Source organism: Mchenga conophoros, linkage group LG4, assembly GCF_057382185.1.
Source record: "Mchenga conophoros isolate Kocher_MC1m ecotype Shallow Benthic linkage group LG4, M_conophoros_male_GT1.1, whole genome shotgun sequence".
Lineage (NCBI taxonomy): Eukaryota > Metazoa > Chordata > Actinopteri > Cichliformes > Cichlidae > Mchenga > Mchenga conophoros.
In genome coordinates, this window is record NC_140529.1 from 13216759 (window position 1) to 13239514 (window position 22756).

The following is a 22756-nucleotide window of genomic DNA, read 5'->3' on the forward strand; positions in this document are numbered from 1 at the left end:
CGCTTCCTTTCCAGTAGCTCATTACTGTCTCACTAAATCTTCACCCCCTTTGTGCTTCATTTTCTCTCGGTTGCTCTCATTTCCCCTTTTACCCCCCACGAATGCGGCAAAGCCAGATCACTCACACCACAAAAGAGGGGGGAACTTGCTGGAGACAAAATCACTTTTTCACAGTAACAGATGTTTTTCATTTAAACACCTCATCAACTTAGCTTTTAGTTTCTTTAGTTATTTCCTCCACCACAACTCAAAGGTCATTAGTTGATGTTAATGTGAGTCGGAAATAAAAACGGCTGTTCATTCAGCTCAGCTAAGGTAAATAACGAGTCAAAAAAAGCTGATTTTTATCAGTATTACTACAATGACATATGGTAGTTTACTGAGAGGTGGAACGCTTCAATACAAAGGTAGAAAGAAGAAAGCTAGAAAAACAAATGCTTGACCGCACTATAAAAAATTTATTGTTGTTTTCACGCACACAATGAAACATTTCTTAAGACTATTTTGCACTCCAGTTAATTTAAATATGTCCACAGTGCAAACTGAGGACATATAATGCTGGCACTTGTATGCAAGAATGTCCCTTAACGTTCCTGTCTTGCACAGCAGGGTTTCCCTTTGCTGCTAATAATTTATCCCCCATGAGGATTAAACAAACCCTCATTCCACACATTCCAAAGCTTTGCCCCCCTTTCCCCCCGTCTCCACAAAAGCCTCAGTCATTATCATAACCCCCCTATTATCAACCTTATTTAACCCTATGCAGCCTTAGCGCTCCTCTCCTGGGTCAAGTTTTCAGTTCAGTTTTCAAACTGTGAAATATTTTTTTTGACCCCATGTTACTTTGGTTAAAAGATTAAAAGAGTCAAATATCTTTTGTTCTCATAGCTCCATAACAGCCCTGCTTGGAACACATAAAACATTATATAACCTTAAAAAAAACCCTTGCAGTCATCACCTAAAATGATGACTTGTAGTTCGAATGAAAAGATAAACAATGAGACTCTCGTTTAAAGCTGTGAGTGAAATGGGTTTTCTTAAAATACTGGGAAGCCATGAGCATTACTCCGAGGGCAGAAGAAAATTTCTCATTTAAACTCCAATCTTCTCACCGCAGCCACCAAAAACACTCCACATCCCAAGCTGAAACCAGACCTTAGTGTACAAAAACATTCTTAGTGCAAGAATCATAATTGTGCCCATTTATTGTCAATGGTCCTCAGCATTGTGGCTTCAGTCCAATGCAGCTCAAGTCTAAATCAACATAATGTGCTTAACAACTGCTGCAAGCTGATGTTTTACGTTTATGCACATGAATCAGACAGCTATCAAACACTGCACACTTGTGTTCATTTTCAATAATCCAATACTTGCGGTCATCACGTTGACAAAACAGGAAAAGTTGACACCTCTTTGCACTCAATGCTTTCACACGCATTTTGACACAAATCACAACTTTCTGGTTATGAATAAAAAGCAACGGAAAGAGTATTAAAACAGGGGGTCTTTGCAATTGGATGTAACACATTTTTTCCACCCTGAAGCACAAGCTCCCACAATTTGCTTCATAAAAGAAGTCGTAAAACGCAACTGCACACAGTGAAAATCATAGCACCATGGCAACCACTTCACACACATTAGAAATCCTGAGTGACGGCCAGTGAGCTGCTCTCTCATAAACTGTTATATGTTGTGGGGATTACTCATGCACACTCAACTCCCTGCTCACAACACAGATATGAAGGTAATATAAAAATGGAGCTCTGATTACTCATAAAGGAGCAGAGAGAGAATCCAGAGCTACTTGAAACAAAAGAAAGGCTCTGGCTGTGTGTGTGTGTGTGTGTGTGTGTGGGAGAGAGAGTGAGCGCTCATTCACATTCCCAGACAGTGGAAGTAGCAAACAGTCAGTGTGATCTGGGTAGTGTCTGTGGGTACCTGCAGTGTGTAACTGTCACTTGGAAGCTTCCTAACGATTATGAGAAGCACACTTAACACAGTTAAGTAGATGATTAAGGAAGAGTAATATGTAATGTGCCACATCCTCAAACAGCAACTTCGATAAAACAGACACATTTAGACATTATATATTATCTAAAAGGCAGTTAAGGTAGTAAAAACACTCACTTAACACAATCTCTGGTGTGGAATGGAGTAAAGAAGAAAAAAGAAAGAAAAAAAAACCCCACACTAGGCCACAAAGACAAGCCAAGAAAATACATGAAATCATCAGGGTTACGTTATCACATATTCCCTCTAAACGTGTGTTTGGACAGAAAGCGAAGTGAATGTTCGTTTTGAGCCAAAAAGAGCGCCGAACCTTTCTGAAGTCTGTGTGGATTGATCCAAGACAACCAATAAACCAAATGTACAAATGTTAGCTATAAAGTAGCTAGAGACAGACGCACCAACAGTGTGTTTGTGTGTGAAGGAGAACTGGACTGTGTTCAGGGCACTTTAGACTCTGGCTTATATCAAATTATAAGGTTTTTCCATCTTAATTCCTTTTATTTCTGTATACATGTCAAGCATTTAATTTTATATTTTTATGTTTAATGGTTTAATTTGAATGTTTAGCGCAGCAGTTTTCAGCTCAACTTTGTGCAAATGTTCACCTACTCTTTTTTTAACATAATGACAAAACTTAAGAGCACAGAACAATAAGATAGGAAGTAAACACAAGATTTAATCCCGACTTCCTCAAGATTTAAAGGAATTATAAGAATTTCTTCACCAAATGCTCACTTTACTGTTACAACTGTTCAACTGTTCGTTAATATAAATATCTAATCAACCAAACAACTCAATGTATTTAGGCATGAAGAAATGGTCAACACATCTAGTTAAAGTTCAAATCCAGCATGGTGAAGGGACTTTGAATGTGGCGTGGTTGTTGGAGCCGGATGGCCTGGCCTGAGTACTTGAGAAACTGCTGACCTACTGAGATTTTTCCACTTAACCATTTCTAGGGTTTCTAGAGAAAACACCTTGTTTTTGCCAGAAGTCAAAAGAGAATGTACAGACCGCTTTGAATTGATAAGAAGGCAACAGTAACTCAAACATTCACTGGTTACAACCAAGGTAACAGAAGAGCATCTCTGAATACACCTTGAGCTTTGGAGCAGATGGACCACAGCAGCAGAAGACCACACTAGGTGCTGCTCCTGTCAGCTAATAACAAGAAACTGAGGCTATAATTCAAGAGGCTCACCAAAAGTGGACAACAGAAGGTTGGAAAAACATTCCCTGGTATGATGCAACATTCAGATGGTAAATGAAAAGCATGTTGTTGCCAAATGCGGCCTAAACGGCCTTGTATCAACTGTTTAGGCTGGTGGTAGCTATAATGGTGTTGGGGATATTTTCCTGGTACACTTTCCACCCCTTAGTATCAACTGAGCATTGTTTAGACTCACAAATCTATCCGAGTATTGCTGCTTACTGTGTTCCTCCCTTTATGACTACATTGTCATAAAGGGATGGTTGATGCAGTGTATCCATCTGACGGCTGCTTCAAACAGGATAACACAACAAATCATGTCACCAAGCTCAAAGCACAACAAACTGGTTTGTTAAACACGAGACTGAGTTCACTGCACACAAATGGCTGACAAAACTGCAGCAGCTGTGATGCTACCATATCATGGACCAAAATTTCAGAGGAATGATTCCTCTGAATTCTGGCATATTCCTATTTCACAAGCAAATAAGGCAGTACTAGTACCCAGTACAATAAGTGCAATAAGTAGTACTAGTACACAGTACAATCAAGATATACCTAACAAAGTGTCCGTTGAGTGTTTATTGACAGCATTGTTTCCCTGGATGGGTATAGAGCAGAGTAAGCTGCAGTGAATGGATGATGGTTTAACAACATCCCACTAACGTTGTTAAGACATTGATGTAGTAAAATTGTGAGCTCTGTTACTATTTGGCATAAAACCAAATTGTTAACAGGCACTGAAAAGCTTTATGACTCTCAGCTAAGGACAAAAAATGCAACATTTAAAGACATTCCAGCTTATATTTGAGCTACTGTCGTTCGTAGGACGTTCGTTTGTACTGTTCGTTTCTTTACATATGGCCATTTGTAACTGCTGAGTGACTAAACAGCTCAAGTGCATTTCTCAATGTAATGCTGTTGAACCAGCTGCCAGTTAGGCATTCACAAGAACAGAAGGGCAGAAAGCCCCATCGAGATGCCAAGCCCTTTGCAAGTAACAGTCAGTGTGAGAGTGTGTGTCCTGGAATTTGATTGCTCCTGGTTTCCCTTGATTCCAGCACTGGGGCCTCTTGGGTGTGGAACAGGCGTTGTTTTTAGCAGGCTGGTGGTGCAACAGAGGTGGCATTAAAGGGAAATGAGGCCTGCTTTCCTACTCGGAAACTGATGTGCTCCATCATCAACTAAACACAATAATCAAACCCTTCTCCATGCCAGGAAAAAACAATTTAAAATGTGCCAGTGAGACGCATCATTTTCACACCATCAACAAATGAACAAAAGGGTGGAGACTATACTAGATCCCATTGACAGTCACAGGACATTCCCCTGTGCATCTGGCATAGGCGAATACTTCCCATGAGAGGGAAGAGAGTAGTAAGAAAGAGGAGGGTGTGATGCGACGCGACCAGATAGCAGAATGAAGAGGAGGAAACTGAGATAGGAGGCAGACAGAAAGAAAACAGTACTGAAACGGGAGCTTTCCAGCTTTAAATACTGACTCGCTTGCAAACGAAATCCTAAGGATGTTTCTGTGTCACTCGTGGGATAGTGATGACAGTTGGCAGCTGAGATCACAGACAGAAATAGATTGTCTCCACCCTCTTGGAAATAACACCAGTGTGTGAGGGACCACCTGGGAGTGGCAGAGGAGGTGGTTTTATCATCATTTACACCTTCAGCTTCCCTTTCTGGAGCATGTTAGGCTTTCCTCTCTCTCTCTCTCTCTCTCTCTCTCCATATCTTTCTTTCTCACACACATTTTAAACCACAAGGATGAATTTTTATTTTTTATAAAATGCTAAATCTGACCCTTTTCACCATTACCTTTGGCATTTTTCCCTTATTAGACATACATATAGTTAGGAGTGTGAGGACACAATGGGAAAGAGTGGAGTATGTAACTACATTTGGGATACCGGCTGATAAGAAGTGTATTCAACTTTCTTTGGCATGAAAGGAGGAATTTGGATTTTCACAACAGCCACAGTTTTAAGATGAGACAAAGCTGCAGCTAACAATTAGGGCTGCTCAATTAATCGAATTTTAATCACGATTACGATCTGGGCTTTCAACGATCATTAAAAATGACTGAGCCGATTATTAGCCCCTCCCTCCCTCGTGCTTTACTCTCGCGCTGCTCCGTGTGGTAAATCGAGCGCACCTCTCTGCATTTCGAACACGCATCACAACAATTAAGAGGACCCGAGGAAAGCTCGGAAAGCTAAGCAGAAGTTATTTGGACAGGAGAGTGACTGCCGTTGGTTGAAAAGAGAGGTAAAAAAAAAAAAAACTTCAGTGGTGTGGAAACATTATGGGTTTGCGGAGTCAGACGTGGATCAAGTAGACACAGTGTGTAAACTTTGCTATGGTGTAGTAGCTGCACCACAGAGCAACACTGCAAAGTTCACTAAACATAGATGTTTACATTTTTCATTTATTTCTTATATTGCAAACATTTGCACTGTTATCAGTATTTGCACACTATTTTATATTATTTTTTAAAGTCATTATTCAATACATTGTTATTATTAACCCTTTAAAGCCAGTCAGAGCAGCACGCTCCGTTTTGCGTAACTATTTTTAAATCCCTGTAGAACCTGAACCATGTAAGCTAGCGCAATAATTTGTTTTGCATATGAAACCAGAGGAGTTGTACTTACATCTTATGCCATCAGCTTGTCCTAAGTCACGGTTTGCTTCCACATAAAGCTTTGCAAAAATTGCATAAAAAGCACTTGCAGGAACAAAAACATAATATTCCAGAAACACTTTGCCGATCTGATCAGCTGTTCTTAACACTTCCCACATTGAAAAACACGTCAACGTGAACTGTCGCATTTCCTGCCCGAAACCGGAAGTGACGTCATTTTCGCGGAAAATGTAGTTTTTTACTTGTAGGCCTATACCTATACTGGTGTTTTTATAAGTCATGTTTGACTTTTCTGAATAGATTCCGTGATGCTTAGAACTCAAATTGCACTGCTGGAAATAGTTTATTTTGATGCACCTGCTGTTTTCTTTGCAAATTTGCATCATAGGATCAAAATAAATTTCCTGTTGTTGTAAACTATTTTTTGCAACTTTTTTGTATTTAGTTTTGAGGGATAAACCTCTTAAATTTCTCCAAGTAGAAATATATGTAAAAAAAAAAAAAAAAAAAGATTTTCAATTTTTTTTGTAGTTTATTGCGCTTTTTTGCAATTAATGTAATTACTATGGACTTAATGCAGACATATTATTAAAATTTGGGCTATAACAGTTGTATTGATGTATAGCAACTTGAAATGCTCCCACAAATGGCACTACAGCATGTAAAAAAATAATATAAGCTCTGGCGGACTTGGTTCTATGGTAGGTCTTAAAGGGTTAAATAAATATCGTCAAATAATCGTGATCTCAATTTCAGTGAAAATAATCGTGATTATCATTTTTGCCATAATCGAGCAGCCCTACTAACAATTATACCGTTTTTCAAACACAATACTGGAAACGGAAGGACAGAAAATCTACAACCCTTTGTAAACAAGATTCTTAGGAATAATACCCACTTAAGCTAATCTCATAGAAAGCCTTTTTCATGGCAATATAAAATCTATCCATCCACCTCAGCTTATTCAGTTCCAGGTTACTGGAGCCTATCCCAGCTGTCATGTGGCAGGAGGCAGGGTACACCTTGTATTATTCACCAGTCTATCTAACAGAGACACACTCACATTTGCACCTGCTGCCAATTTAGAACTGCCAGTTCACCTAACATCCATGCCTTTTGACTGTGGGAGGAAGTCGGAGAACTCCACAACAAAAGGTTCCAGCCAGCAGATTCAAACCGAGGATCTTCTTGCTGTAAGGCTAACCACTTCACCAATATATCAACCTATAAAATATACACTATTATTATTTATTAGATTACCTAGCAGGCATATTAAGACTGATATATCTAAAGCATTTTAGACTGTATCAACAGACAGTATCAGTGTGCGCTCATACTAAGAGCCAAGACAACCTTAACCCCAAAAACATTTGTAACACTGCATGGCTGTCTGTGAAAAAAAGGTTAGAGGAAGTCTGAGAAAGTGTTGCATATGATTGGAATGTAGAGACTTCTGCATGTCAAATTAATATTCTCGGCCCCACGTCCCGTCGGCTTGGGTTCGACATGTAGAGCCTGTGTTATTCTGTCTGAGCTGGACTCCACAGGGAGTAGGCTTCTGGAGTCTTTCCTATGTTGAGTCCCACAAAGCACATTTTTCAAAGAAGAGAAAATGAGGGGTATCGAGATAGACACAGAGATAGAGACAATGTGAGAGGGAAAGGAATTTACACCCAGTTCCCACATGTTTCTCATGAAGAGGTGCTGGAGTGGTGTGGAGCACATCTGTGGGCGATCTGATGATCTTCTATGATCTAAATTTGGCATCAGCTTTGAAGAGTAACCATTCAGATTATTAAATAAAGAACAGCGCTGTCCAAACAGACCATGACGAACGAGGAACAGCAGTTTACAGATCAACATCCTTTTGTAATGGTATCAGAACATAAACAGGATGAAGACATCTGTAAATTGAACCATTAACCAAATTGAGTTGAAATGAGAAGCACTGCATCTCAGCATCCATGGACACAGCTAATCCTGTGCTTACATGAATTCACCTAAATATGTTTTGGAGAATGATTGCAACCATAGTATGTGTTGATGCATGCCCAATCATTCAGGCGGGTAAATCTCAAAAAGTTGATCCTGTTCATCTGGATGTAGACTTTTCAGTGGGGGAAACTCATCCAAGTTTCTTCCTCAGTCTTAGACTGAAAACGCTACGTCCACATGAACAGAATCAACTTTGTGGGGCATAGAATGTCTATGAAACATGAACTACCTGCCTATTGGTGAATGGAGTCTGCATCCTGAAGCCTCTGCTTTGGTATTTTGGCTGCTGCCATGTTGGTTTTGGAAACAGGAGTGGCCATGTTAAGTTTAGTGGGTGGAGTGCTAAGTAACAACCTGTTAGGATAATAAAGTTTCACTTAACCAAAACTAGTCACCTGTCAACCAGGCTTAAAGTTGTAGGCCCATAATAATATGTAAAACATTAGGCTTTAACAAATTTGAAAAGGATAAATTATTTTAAAAAGTATCCCTTGTTCAGTTACTATGACAAGAGAAAAGAGTAAACATGCTATTTTCGTGAGTCTGGTCAGTTTAACATATGAGCCATTCCACGGGCCTTCTGCTTGACCATCTCCATTTTGCATAAAAAATTTTTGGTTACAAAGTTTGAACATTTACAATTATTGGTATAAATTTATGAATTATATATCAATACTATTAAAAAGATATTTTTTGAAAAATGGTCTGTTGACCCACTTTCAGGCCTTTTTTTGTACACTGAACTCTGAGGCATGAATATTTTGAAAACTATTAAAGATAAAAGCCTGAAATTTTCATTGGCCTTTATTGCTATCAGAATGAATCAGAATCTGTAATTTGGGACAAATACATCAAAAAATGTTTCAGTACTGGCTAAAACTAAAATAACAATAGATAGCTTAATTGGAATAAAAATGTAAAAGATCTTTAACTATAACTGAGAAAATCAGTTTGTTTTGTCATTCGTTTAATTTATTTTTTCTTTTATTTATACTTCCTGAACTATAAATAAATACTGATACTTTGTAGAACTGCTTAAATTTGTATTTCATTTTTTAAGTAGCCAGTACTTGAGATATTCTCATGTATATATGTTTGGCACTGATCACCACCTGCACTCATGTATATATCTTTCTACGTAGCACTCATAATTCTTATTCTCATGTATATATCTCATGTATATCTCATGCACATATCTTTCTTTCTACATAGCACTTTAATTCTTATTGTCTGCACTGAAGCACCGCAGCAATTTCCTAATGTTGTAAACCTCAACATCTGGCAATAAACCCATTCTGATTCTGATATCATGACTCATTTTGACGGTAAGAAAGGCCAGTGAAAATTTCATGCTTTTCAAGATATTCATATTCAAACACTGCCTGAAAATTCCATTTTGGAAAAAAATTGTCCAAGCGGGTTGACAAAAGAAACACAATACATTAACACTAAATCCATACACATGGGATACTACATGGAGTAGAGAGACATAGCAACGCTGAGACTTAATCTACTTTTTTGGTTCAGTGAACACAGTGGCCATACCAGACAAAGTACTAGCGCTGTCAAATAGCAGAAACACACAGTCATGTTCCCATTTCCAACAATAGCAAATGAGGGTGGGATTCAGTCTCCTCTTCTGATATGCTCAGTCACTATTTAGATCATCATTGACTAAAACAAGATTATCGCTGTTCTAGTGCAGAGTACAAATGAGAAACCTGCGATTTCTCTGAAGTCCAAAGATAATGTTTTTAGTGGACCAACCTGCCTGTTTACTATTAAAACCTCTATCGCATAGTAGGGAACATAATATAAAATAACTAAGACGTTTGAAACCTTTCTTGTTCTACTTCTTCTGTGGAACATCAGGGACAACTCCTTCAACAGCTTCTTCCCCACAGCTGTCAGACTCCTGAACTCTGCCTCCTGACATCTGACCCACGTTAAAACATGGACTGAACATACACACACCCACAATGGACAACTGCACCCTCAAACACACAATAATAACATGGACTGAACCACCACTCACAACCACTAGCACTTTATATAGCCTCTGTAGGAATTATATCTCACTTATCTTAACTGCACTACTGTATAGCTCTGTGTAAATAATCATTCTGTACATTCAATAATCTTTAATCCTACAACTGTTTACAACTTGCATAGTTCCCATTTCTGTATAGCTGTATATCTCAAATTTCTGTAAAGTTATTTATTTCATATTCTGTATAGTTTTTCATATTTATATCCTGTTCATAGCTTGTACTCACTACAGCCTGTACATACTTAGTTATAGAATATTCACAACATACTTCATACCGTGTACATTATAACATACCATAATAGACCCATTTCTGTAATATACTTACATATCTATACTATTGCTAATATATATTGTAATATATCTATATCACTAAAGCACTTCTGGATGGATGCAAACTGCATTTCGTTGCCCTGTACCTGTGCATGTGCAATGACAATAAAGTTGAATTCTATTCTATTCTATTCTATGATCATCATGGCTACCAACTGTCAAAAATCCCTCAAAATACTATCCACATTATCCCTAAGACAAATTTTCAAGACAGTGGACGCACTGAGCTGCATAACTATAGATGTGACATACGCACAGGTTTGTTTTTCCCAACAGAGCTTAAGTGCTGCATAACAGTTTGCCTACAGTGAGCATAAAATTAGCCTCGTCCTGTTGGGTGTTGCCTTTACACCAAATGAAAGGGGAGAGAATGCAGTTGCGGAAGATATGGCAGCAAGCGTTTGGCAATGTAATCGATTGCAGATGGCAGCCATCGGGGGGGGCTTGTTTGGTCCACAGTGGTTCTTTGTGATGGCTAGGCCTGCCATAATCCAACAGGACAAGGCGGTTTTCACGTGTTTGTGTGTGTGTTTATGCTGGTACCTCTGATATCATAGCGCTAAGCTCTGCAGCCCCACAGGAATTCCATACACACAGGGGGGAAAAGGGATTCAATCATAGGGAGAAAAATGTATCAGTGTGATGATGACCGACTCTGATAAAACGAGTGAAAGAAGATGTTTAAAAAAATACAATAAATCTGAAAATGTAACAAGGTTAAGCAAAAATCTAGTGGGTGTAACTAATATAAGTCAAACTTAATGTTGTGCAACAGCAACAAGTAGAAGTGGAGTAAATTCTCAAAAGAGAAATTATGAGAGTAATTGTTAACTCAAAAATGGAAAAAGTGATTTGCAGCCTTGTACTGTAGCTACACTGCTGTGCATATATTTACCTTACAGATCAGTAAATATGCACATGTAATCAGTTGCTCATTAAACCCAGTGATGGAGCAGTCATCTGCTTTTCTCTCTTGCCTTCAGAGGGTTATGAGTTTGTCAGAGAGAGAGCAGTGACGGCAGGTAATCGTATCTGTACTGCTGAGGCTTCTGGCATCAGTGCTATGCTTCTCTGATGACAACACTATCGAAGAACGAGGGGAATATATGACAGTGACTCCACCTTAAATCATCTCCTCACCACTCTTTTCAAACATTGGCACCGTGTTCGGGCTGAGAGTGTTATCTACACATAGTAGACTAATGCCTATCTCACGCAGATAGTTATACATTTGGGGCTTGAAATAAATACAGAGCTATAAAAACTAGAGATGCATAGGTAGGCCAAAAACAGGACTTTCACCCAGACCGAGGTAGTAATTGTGTCAATGTTTTCCAGATGCTCTTTGGTTATGTTTAGTCAGCAAATCTATTTGGTTAGGTTTAGGAAAAGATTATCAAACCCAAGAGGTTTTGGTATCCCTAAAAGGAAATCCACAAAACTGTAATAAAAAAATATTTGAACCATTTTAAGTAGGGATCCATTTATTCAGGCATATGATGCATCTACATTCCTGCCAAATAAAGGCTAAAAAGCTCAAAAAATATCCTTTTAGAAAAGTGACACTATGACACTGGGCAATAAAACACAATCCACAATTTTGTTGTACATGTACAATGACAATAAAGGGCGATAAAGTCAAATCAGTGAACTAAGCAGAAATAATACATTTATTCTTCTTAACATACACAGTTAAGGAATTTTTACATTTCTACCAAGACTCTGAAGTCCATCAACTTGTAGTTAAAAAAAAAGAAGCCGTGTCAGACACCAAGGATACCAAGATAACTGACAGAGAACAGCTTTCTGGACCTTGCCCCTGTCCAGGTTAGGTAGGAGAAAACTATAAGTGTTTACACATGGAGAGGACTGTAACCATAAATCAGAAATGATGTATGACCCCCAAACAGAAAAATGATTTTATCCTCCACGAACTCCGCAGCTGCCTGTCATTAAAGACTCATCCCCTCACATATATTTGTGTGTGTGTGCTTGTATGAGTCGGAGTATATTTGCAGTACACTCATCCAAGTATGCTGTTTGAACAAGCTTCACCCTTTCCCTGGAAGTTATAGCTTCAGTATGTTCGGAGTATAGACAGTCATTTTGACTGCCCCCCCTCCTCAATACACACACACACACACACACACACACACACACACACACACACACACCTGTCTTGTCAGTCAGATCTTGGGTGTGCCCCTCACCAGCACGCCACTCGAGCCCTCACTGCCCCAACAAGTGGCCCCATTTCCCAGGGAAGCACTCTGTACTCCAGGCCTCCCTGCCTGCACCCACACTCACAGGGCCTTGGTCCCAGCCCCCTCCAGACTGCACAAAGCCCCCATTGTGAGGCACAATGCTAGCCACCCCCTCTGCCTTTCCCCTGTACCCTCTACTCCATTTCCCCATAAACTGTGTCGCTTCTGCCCCTTCTTCCTTTTTACCCATCTCCATCACTGACTCCTTTTCAGTCTTTGCCGTCTTTCCTCTTCCCTCGTAGTTATTCCTCCTTAAACTTTGATCCTGTCTGTTGGGCTCTGCCATCTTTTATTCTTGTGCAACCCTTTCCAAGGATCCCCTTCAAAATTAACGTCTCTATGCCCCCCCCCCAAACTCTTTCAGCACAGCCCACCTCCTTCACATCTCTGTGTTCCAAGACATTTTCCACTTCTGTGACTGTTTTGTTACCTCTGAATCTTCCTTCTCTGCTTTGCTGGGGAGATATTTCATATATAGGTGTATCTGCAACTCTGGGGAGGAAGAGAAACTAAACATATACCACAACAGCGTTTTTCCCAGTATCTGCAGACCTGTTTTTAACAACACTACACTACACATTTCAAAACAAAAAGTAAAACACACTGGGGCGATAAGGTTAAGACATTATCACACAGCAGGAGATGGTTCTCATCCTCTGTGTTCTCATTAATTGGACAAACTGATTAGACTTTTTCCAGCGTTGTTATAACATCAGCACAAATCAGTGCAATATAACATCACACAGATGTATTGTACTGGAAAGATGGCAGATTAAAAACCTAATTAATGTCTACTATGACTTCAGACATTTGTGTTCTCACTTGCACCTCTGCTGGGAAATGACTAGGCAAGTTCAGGGCTGCAGTGCATGTGTATACATCGCAGTGCAGCTATATTTAGATGTCCCACAGTTTGTCTTACAGAGCTTAAAACCAATACTGTGCCTCATCAAGTAAAGGGAAAATTCCTCCTAAAAAGGTTAAATAAAGGGTAATGCACCTAAATGGCATATTTAATTAAGAACATTTATGTGCAGTTTTAATTGACAGATTTGATATAAGTATAAGTATAATAGCTATAAACTAAAAATAGGAGGACGTCAGCAACCAATAGTGAAAAAAGCTAAATATGTCTCCTCTTCCTCCCTCAGTTATCTACACGACATTGTGATGGAGACATTCCAGTCTATCTGACTCAGTGTCGCCTGCTTTTAATATGTGATTTGTATTTGGATAAAAATAACCTATACCATGGGTGGCAACCTTTCCGATGATGAGTGCCATCTAAAATTTCCTCAGAAGTCAATGTGCCATATAACTGCATTAGCAATAATTTAATAATGCTCTATAATAACAGTTACACACTATATAGAACAACTTTATAGAATTACATTTGTTTGCAGATGTTTGCAGCTATCAGCGAATAGTTATCAGCTATTTTGAAACAAAAAAAGACTTTTTATCCATAACAAGAACCCCGTAACAGCAAATGAACTATACAACAGATCTCACAACAATGATAAGAAAAATGAACTGGGCCAATATGACATGTTTGTTAATACAGAGATACACATGTTAATGTGATCTCTGGTCTCCCACTCAGAGACACAGGTCTCCGAGTGTCCAGCATTCAGACGGCTACCTGAGGACACTCATGTGAGAGAAAATCTGCTCACGCAGATATTTAGAGCCAAATACTGTCAATAAGGCCTCTGCAATGTTTTGAAGACAGTTAAACTAGTCAGTTAGTGATGTCCAGCAGGTGAAAATGCAAGCTCCATGAACACGCACAGCTATGCATCCCAGCTGCGTTCGTAGTTCTGCAAACTTGGACCCCCACAGAGTCGAGCTTTTCATTTTAATCAGCTGCATTTCGAAGTCACATTAATTGGCATTAACTTAGCCAGTTAATGCGAAACAAATCCAGCTGCTCATTAAAGCTTTCTGGTTTGGTCAGTAAAGAAAAAACTGGTCCATATGCCTGAAAGTCCCGAAAACGCATTGTGAATTCTGTCTCGAGTCTACAGATGTATACGTGTATTTCCGCGGTGCTCCTGAAGCATTTGAAGTGTCGGAATGTGGAAATTTCAACATCGCTTGAAAAAACTGCCAGCTAGCAATGTCCCTCTCACTGGTAAGTTATTTTTAGGCAATTACAAGTTGAATCTGGTAGTTGGGGTTGTTAGCTAAGATACCGTCATTAAGAACCTGCAGAACTAGTCTGTCTATGCGAGCTAATTTGTGATGTGCATCGCTGGCCCGGCCATTTATTTTTTAATCCACATTCTCAGATTAACTCACTGCGTGTCATGCCAACGGCTGGACTGGGACAAAAAAATCTGCCCAGGCATTTTGACTAGAGACCGGCCCACCAGGTATTACAAGAAAAGCCATAAAGCCTTTGAATGAAGACAAATGCTGTTGTGACAGTGATGTACAGTCTTATTGGTATATATATGATTTCTATACATTTTACATCAGATAAAAACTTTGATTGTAAGATTCAGATAATTATTTATTAAAAGCTAGACATTTTAAATGAGAATAAGAAAGAAAAGTATTTCTTTGTGCCCCCTTTCCCTGTTGATGCCCTACCTAGCCCCCTGGCAAAACCTTGCTAGACCCGCCCCTGCACAAGTTACCAGCTGTCAGCTACAAAGGATCTTGGTGTTATTTGTCTCTCAGAAACAGTTCATAACTTCCCTTCAACTCATTCATGTGACCTAAAAGGTAAACCTGTTTCTCCATCACCTGTTCAGCTCTGATGATTCAGTAAGGACATCTCCTGGTTTCATGTTTCCCTCTCACCACATATCCAAACTGATATCAGGACCAGCAGCTTTTACAGCTGTGGCTCCAGCAAACATCATCTGATACTAGAAATTAATATTCAATAAATTCTAACAACAGCTGATCAAGCTTAAACATGCTGCTGTTGTTTAACGCGACCTCCGCTGGTTTCCTCTTTCTGGCGCAAAGTGGGCGATAAACAAACAAGAGAGAAAAGCCGATCAGCTGATCATTGATCAGTTTCATGATTGAAGTAACAACAGGGGAGGGAGGGGGAGAGAATGAGAGAAGAAGAAGCAGCTGACAGTGTAAAGACGCAGAAAAAGTCCAGCTTTGTGCCTTTTTTCCCCATTGTAGCTGAAGTACGGGACAAACTGTGTTCCTTTTCAGCTCAATACGAAACGCGTAATATTTTCTCTGAATGAGGGATCATTCCATTTTTTACGGGACGGTTGGAAACTCTACTAACAAACTTTGTGAATTAAATAAAGTTCAACATCAGTAACATCAAAGCACCCACCCAGCTGCATAGAAACTCCATCATGCTAGCTAGTACGCAGTACGAGTTATTCTAACTGACTGTAAAAAGTCAGCAGAACTAAAATAAACTCCACATAAACTTGGTTTATATCTGACCCAGACAGACTGCAGGTCATAACTTATCACCTGAAGTTCACTTCACCTGACACTCGGACCGGTGGCCGCCTCGCGTCTCTCCTCCTCCTGCCTCCCCTTTCCCTCACCCACCTGCTGCCCTCTGTGGGAGCTCCGCCATAGCCACCAGCAAACAACTGACATTTTTACATATCTGCCAGCATCTGGCCAATCCACCACCTTTAATTGTTCATGCCGTTACAAGAAAAAAAAAATCATCGGCCCATAAAAACTAAAAATCACCATGGCCTGCATTTGTATAGCGCTTTTCTAGTCCCTAAGGACCCCAAAGCGCTTCGACCGACCGGGCAAATGCCCGGTATACCTGATGGCCAGTCCAGCTATGGTCGTGCCATCAGTTAACCCTGGCACGCGTGCCCAGGATTGCCGACCCCTGACCTATACTAAGGGAAATGCACTGCATTCTTTAGTGAGGGACTTGTAGTTCTCATGTTTAAGAAAAAGTTTTGTGATAGCATTACTTTAATTTCTGAGGTTGCATTCACTCTATAAAGGCTCACCTCCCATTCAAATCACAATGGGTTTTGTGTGAATTTACACCTAACATTAACAGTAGATTTCCCTTATACTGACAGATGCTCATCACACTGACGTCAGGATGAGTATATAGAATAAATATGGAATGAGATCTACAATACCTAAGCAAAGAAAATGTCTTTACAGTAGAAGGAGACAGTAGGTTTGCTTTTCTTTTTTTAGTTATTTCTAAACAGGTTGTGTCTACAGTACCATCTGTGTTCTCAGATGTGCTGGATCTCTACCATGTGATGGAGATCAGAATAAAAATAATCTCACTGTAAAATCTGCTTTTCAAATTTGTTGATGTGAGGCTGCAAACCAGGCTGTGTTGCATACAGAAAAAAGAAAGACTCATAAATGGATGCACTCATATTGCCCTTTTTTGACAAGCAAATTACTCCTATGGAGTGCAGTCAGTATATGTGACTATCTGTGGCATTCACTTACCAGTCCTGTAAGTGAGTCGAGTGGCAGTAACATGACTATATTATACAGTTCCAACCTGAGTGTGAGGCGCACTCTTCTCATAGAGTGAAGCAGCAGTAAGAAACAGACAACTAACTCATAAAAGGATAAAAAATATGGATGAAAACTGCTGAACACAAAACACAAATGCATACTTACAATACTTACGGACAAATCTGTCATGAACTGAGCCTTGTGGCCTGAGCAGTTGAGAGGTGAAATAAGAGAAAACTGAGACACGGTGTTGTCAATTAAACAGGGGTCTAACCCTGGCTTCATCCTGACACGGAGAAGGGATGAGAATGTGGACATTCCCCACACTTGTTCTCCTGTGTTTCCTAATCAAAGCCTGAGACAGAAGGAACAAAGAAAACTGCGCTGCCACAGAGTTTCCAGCAGAGCTGCGGTTTGTATTTTTCATGTTAAGTGAAAGGCGACCAAAATGCTTTTAAGGACTTGGGGAATTTTTCCTCTTCAGTGTCTTCAGAGCCAAAACATTCTGGTTGAAAGGAAGAAAGGGACTGAACAAACTAGTAAGTGAAACGGTAAAGGGGTAGAAATAAGAGAGGCCAGCTGCTCTACTTGCTGAGAGGAGAAAGAAATCAGTAGGAGATCCCAAATAGTTTGAGATGGAGCTACAAAAGACATCCTGAACAAGACTGCAGAAATATTAAAAAGGCTGAAGTAGATTCATACAGAAGCAGCCAGCTAAATAGTGCCACTCAGAGTGACACCTCCATTCAAGATCCCAGGGGTAGGTTATTTTAGTTGCATATACAGATAAACACATCGGTATCCACGGTGATCTACCTCTGCTCACAGCAGCCCAGCAGTGGGCAACAGGCTGCTTGGACAACTATGAGAACTTGACAATGACTCAGCTCGCATAATTTAACACAGTGAGGTATGGAGAGCTGCAGCAGCGATGACCTCATTCCACTGCCTGGTTTGCCCTGCCTGTTGTGAGGGGTCCGAAAGAATGAACAGAGAGAAAGGGGGTCAGAGAGAAGAATGATGGCACCAGAGAGGTATCCTATATCGAGACAAACACATTCTGAAGGCACAACAGGCCGGTAAGACTGAGTGTGTGTGTGTGTGTATTCAAAGTTTTGAAAACCACATTGAAGAAAATATACAAAGACAGGAGCTATATAATTAAGGTGCAACATTAACCTCATGTTATATAAATTTGTTTTCCCAGAACTTTGGGATCTAACTCTACACGAGCCACCTTAAAAGTTCCAAAACCAAACTTTAAAAATCAGATCCAAGGTCAATTTAGGCCTGAAATCTTTCAGCAACAACCATGTGGTAAAGCTGGCAGAGAGTTCACAACTTGCCTCAGAGGAAGTTAGTTAAAGTCCCATTTGGAGGTACTTCGGATTTGATATGATTTATTTAGTATGTGTTAGTACTTTGATCCATTAAAAGACATGTTTCTGTTGAAACAAATGTACCTCTACAAGCAGATATATATCTCAATATACTGGCTGGGCCTCTTCACATGGTCTAAACGTGGGCGATTTTCTTATTTTTTAAATAACTGAATGTGACTTTTGGCCAGTTATGACTTCCCTGGAGTGGCGAGAGTCGCTGAAAGCAGAGACCAGAGAACAGCCTGAGGTCATGACAGGAAGCCTTCAGCACATCAGTCAGACACACAAACCCTGAAGCTTTACAGCTGCAGCAGGTCCACCAGACAGTTATAGCCCTTTTTCACTTATATCTACTCGACTTTGGACATTTTCCATCACAACCCAGCACCACCTAACGCGTGTAGTGTTTTTATAGTGATACTGCCGAAAGTCCCGTGATGTCATTTGCATGTGACACGAATGCCATGGTATGGTGATGGTATGCCTTCTGCTTTGTCTATGGATATAGGTCAAACTCAGGGACCACAGCGTTGTTTTTTTGTGTAGCCATTTCCCTCGTTGCCAGGTTTTGAATTTTAATTTGATTTTGTGGAGGTGATGCTCTCATGACTCATTGAGTGAAGCCACATCAGCTCAGATCACTTGGAGCCCTGGCCGAATAGGTACTCCAAAAAAAGTACCAGGTACCAGGTATTACCACCTAATGAAAAACCCTAAAAACTGAGTCGAGCCTTGCCAAGTTAACATGAGTAGGTACTAGTGGGAAAGGCCTCTTACTGTCGCATAAAGCTGAAACAGGTACAAATAAACACGCTATTTAAAGAATCAAAACCCTCAGATGTGAAAGAAGACTCAAGAGAAACAACAGGGAGACATGAACACTGTTGTTCTAGTGACCGCGATGGCTCAGAGCAGACAGGCTAAAGCTGTCTAAACACTGATAAACTCTAATAAAGGTTCTGCTTATCACAGCAGTCCTTCTACATCAGAAATTCAAAAACAATTAGTTGGTATTCAAACTGGGTCATGGCCTTGTGTCTTGTGGGTCTTTATATTGTAATCATGCTCACATGATGACATTTTTAGAATTACAAAAAGGAGACTAGTGTGGGCTTCAATAAAAGACCATCAAAACAAGTTGTGCAACTCTTTTCCAATAATGCATGCTCTATTAACCTTTTCCTGCTGTCTATCCTACAGCAGGCCGGGTGGATTTTGATGAGCTCCAGCTACACCGTAAGTTCAAGTATGCAACAGCTGTAGCTCAAGACATGAACCAACTATGCAGTGTATTTGCAAGATGAAAACCAATCTGTGCTGCAGGTCAAGTTAATGACAACTTGAAGACTGATGTTTTTAAAACCTGCTTTCTCACTTTGCCTCCTTCGGTGTCTGCCCTGCCTTTCTGTATCTCCTTTACTTTTGCTATAAATTCCTTTGTCACAGGGCATCAGGTCTACCAGGCGAGCCTCTCGCTACACACATTATTAGGAGCTTAGAGGCTTCACTCTCGCAACTCACAGCACATTACGCTCATCTGAAACACAGAAAGAGACTACTGTCTCTTTCTGTTGAAACAAAGCAATGATATACTAAACCTTTTAGCTGACCTGGCTTAAATTTCCAAAACAATCATGTTTTTCAAACTGAACAAAAAGGAGAGGATCTCAGAACTACGGTGTTTCTATAAAAAACTAAATCAGTATCTGAAAATTCAAAGTAAGAAGTTTTGGCTGCACAAATCTAACCTTTTAAAGACATAGTGCAGACTTAAACGTGCTTATGTGCTGCATAGTAAAAGATACCACTGTACTATGATGTCAATACTGAAATTTCTACCTAAATTATAAAACATCCCCAGTGATGAGATTTTTAGCTCAACTCTTTGGGACTACATTACATCATATATCAAACATATACAGGAGCTTACGCTATTTTTGCCCTGTGTTTGATTATGGCTCAGTGGTTCTGTGATTTCAGTGGAAGCTGAAGCACCACATTTTTTCCTTTCAAACCTGCATGTGGTTCTGCGGTATTGCAGATGGTACGATGGTTCACCATAAGAGTGAGACAGAGGAACAAGCCTTGGCTTTTGGCACTACCAAGCCTTGAGTTAGAAAGTTGAAATGCTACGGCTCTCAGCTACCATGGGGCTGAAAATGCCATTTTATGTCCCCCTCCTAATCTGAGACATCCAGTCTAAGGCTCTCCTAAAAATGCCACCATTATAAAGTAAACTTCTGTCTTCATTTCAGCTTGGAAAAAATACTGCAGTGGTTTAAAAGGCAAATCAGTTCATGGTTTGGAGAAATAATTATGTAGAGAGCCAAAAACATTACATTAGCAGACCTCTGGCCAGTATTTGTGAGAACAAGCTAAGAATAAACGATGCAACTTAAAGCTTTGATGTAAAACTCTTTGCCTGGTGTTTAAAGGATAAAGACTGTGTTGAACAGCCTTGCATTACCCTGCAATTACCAATTAACTGACTGACCCCAGCCATACACCTGGAAAACCTGCCACATAGTTAATCTGCTACTTGACCCCTTCAGTGATAACAGACACCTCTCTGACCTTGTGACCTTCCACATACATTACACAACTATATTCACACACTAATCTCCAACACTATACAGCCAAACCCAATCCTGCTCGCAAGTGAGATAAACACCAAAATTCTTCAGCTTCCATTATACCTGTTTGCTAATAAGTTAAGTTACCTTTAAATGTGTTTATCACTTATTTTACATACTGTAGTTTTCAAGTAATCATAGCAAAAGGTCCATTTCCAAAGAGCAGATGTGTAACATACCTTGAAGCATGCAGCGGTATGCTGATTCAGAGATGGCATAAATGTGCGGAGGCATCTCATGCCTCTTCTTCCCTCTGTACATCTCAATGATGTTCTCTGAATAGATGGGCAGGTTCTTGTAGGGGTTGATGACCACGCAGAAAAGCCCAGAGTATGTCTGTATTTAAAGATATGAAACAAACAAACATGGAGGTTAATATCAAAGAGTTCTCTAAGAACTAAAAGAACATGATTAGGTCTGTTGTGGATGTTTCTCAAGTTTGCTCACAATGATCACATAAAGGCTCAATGGAACCATAAGTGGATACAAACAGGATGTGTAAAACATTAAGGTCTTTTAGATTGAAAGGAGCATGTACATTTCTGGTTTTATAAATCATCTAGCTTGCATTTTATCAGTGCAGGAAGACTTGTCATTACCCACATTTTGGTAGCTTACATCATCATAGCTGGCATGCAAGACAGTGATAGACGCAGAGCAGAGCAGATCTGAGGGAATGCTGATAAATGAAACACTGAGCAGACACTTGTCTGTGTGCAATACCCAGAGAGCCTTTTTAAGCCAAAACAGCACCGCATTAATATGAATAATGAGTTTATGGAATATTATAAAGACTCATGTTAGAGCAAACAGTGTGCACTGCAAATGTTTAGCCTACTTTCTGACTTGCGGTGTTGCATTTGGCTATGCCATTAGCTTGACAATGTCTCCCTAGAGAGTGTGTGCGAAGGCTTCTGAGCTATGCTGTAGGCTGAATCTGACTCAACCAGAGAGCAAGGCAGACGGCGTGAGGGGCCCTGGTGGGGCAGTGGCTCTCGCTCATTCTGCAGATGCTATAGGGGCTTCACATTTCCCCTATGGATGACACAGAGAAAAGGCTGCTTCACGGTAGTATGACCTTCACACTGACATGCTAGGCTTATTCCAGGAGCCCACACAAATCTCCATTGTATTTACAGAATATAAAGTACAGCTATAGTGACTGAACCTTAAGAAAGTAATAATAACGCATACCTTGAGTTATGCCTCTTTCAGTGAGTTAATACCTCATATATAACTAAAAAAATTAGAGCCAGATGTTGAACAAAAGATAGATGGATATTATAAATCTGTGAGGCCGAGATGGCTAAACACCCTGGGCACCAGAGTCGGGCACCTCTCTGCTAGCTACTTGGAGTTACAGATATGTTTGTGCAGTGTTACTTAACACTACTTACAAAAACATGAACATAATTCCAGAGGTGCATATCTCCACCAATGATAAAAAATTCACTTGAGACCATGCTTGAATTAAGCTCATGGGTTCCAGAAGGATATCAGAGTCTGGATGAGTCTGCTCCATTTTCTTGAGAACATCAGAACAATCCTCATTTCATTTTTATTTCAACTTGATGTGGTTTTGTGAAAAATATTACACAAAATGCCCAATCGTGCACTCTCTTAAGTGTTGATGATCCAGATTCAATCTGGATCAATTCCAAGAGTTAATAACTTCTATTTTGGGCCCAACTTCACTTCTGGTTAAATTTTCAAGCAGTTGCCTTTTGAGTAATCCTGCAAAAAAAAATAGGCAACAAACCAATCACTAAAACCTCTCGAGCAGAGG

The 22756-nt window shown here is 39.9% G+C and overlaps 1 protein-coding gene across 5 annotated transcripts in view; it reads right to left on the reverse strand.

Annotated features, from left to right (window-relative positions):
- LOC146575649 (myosin-10) overlaps window positions 1-22756 on the reverse strand; it is a 69535-nt gene that overhangs the window by 39073 nt on the left and 7706 nt on the right. For all 5 annotated transcript variants that reach the window (XM_085270438.1, XM_085270436.1, XM_085270440.1 and 2 more), the window contains exon 3: window positions 21150-21306. In XM_085270438.1, the coding sequence (XP_085126564.1) occupies window positions 21150-21306 (157 nt within the window). The remainder of the gene's footprint in view (window positions 1-21149; window positions 21307-22756) is intronic.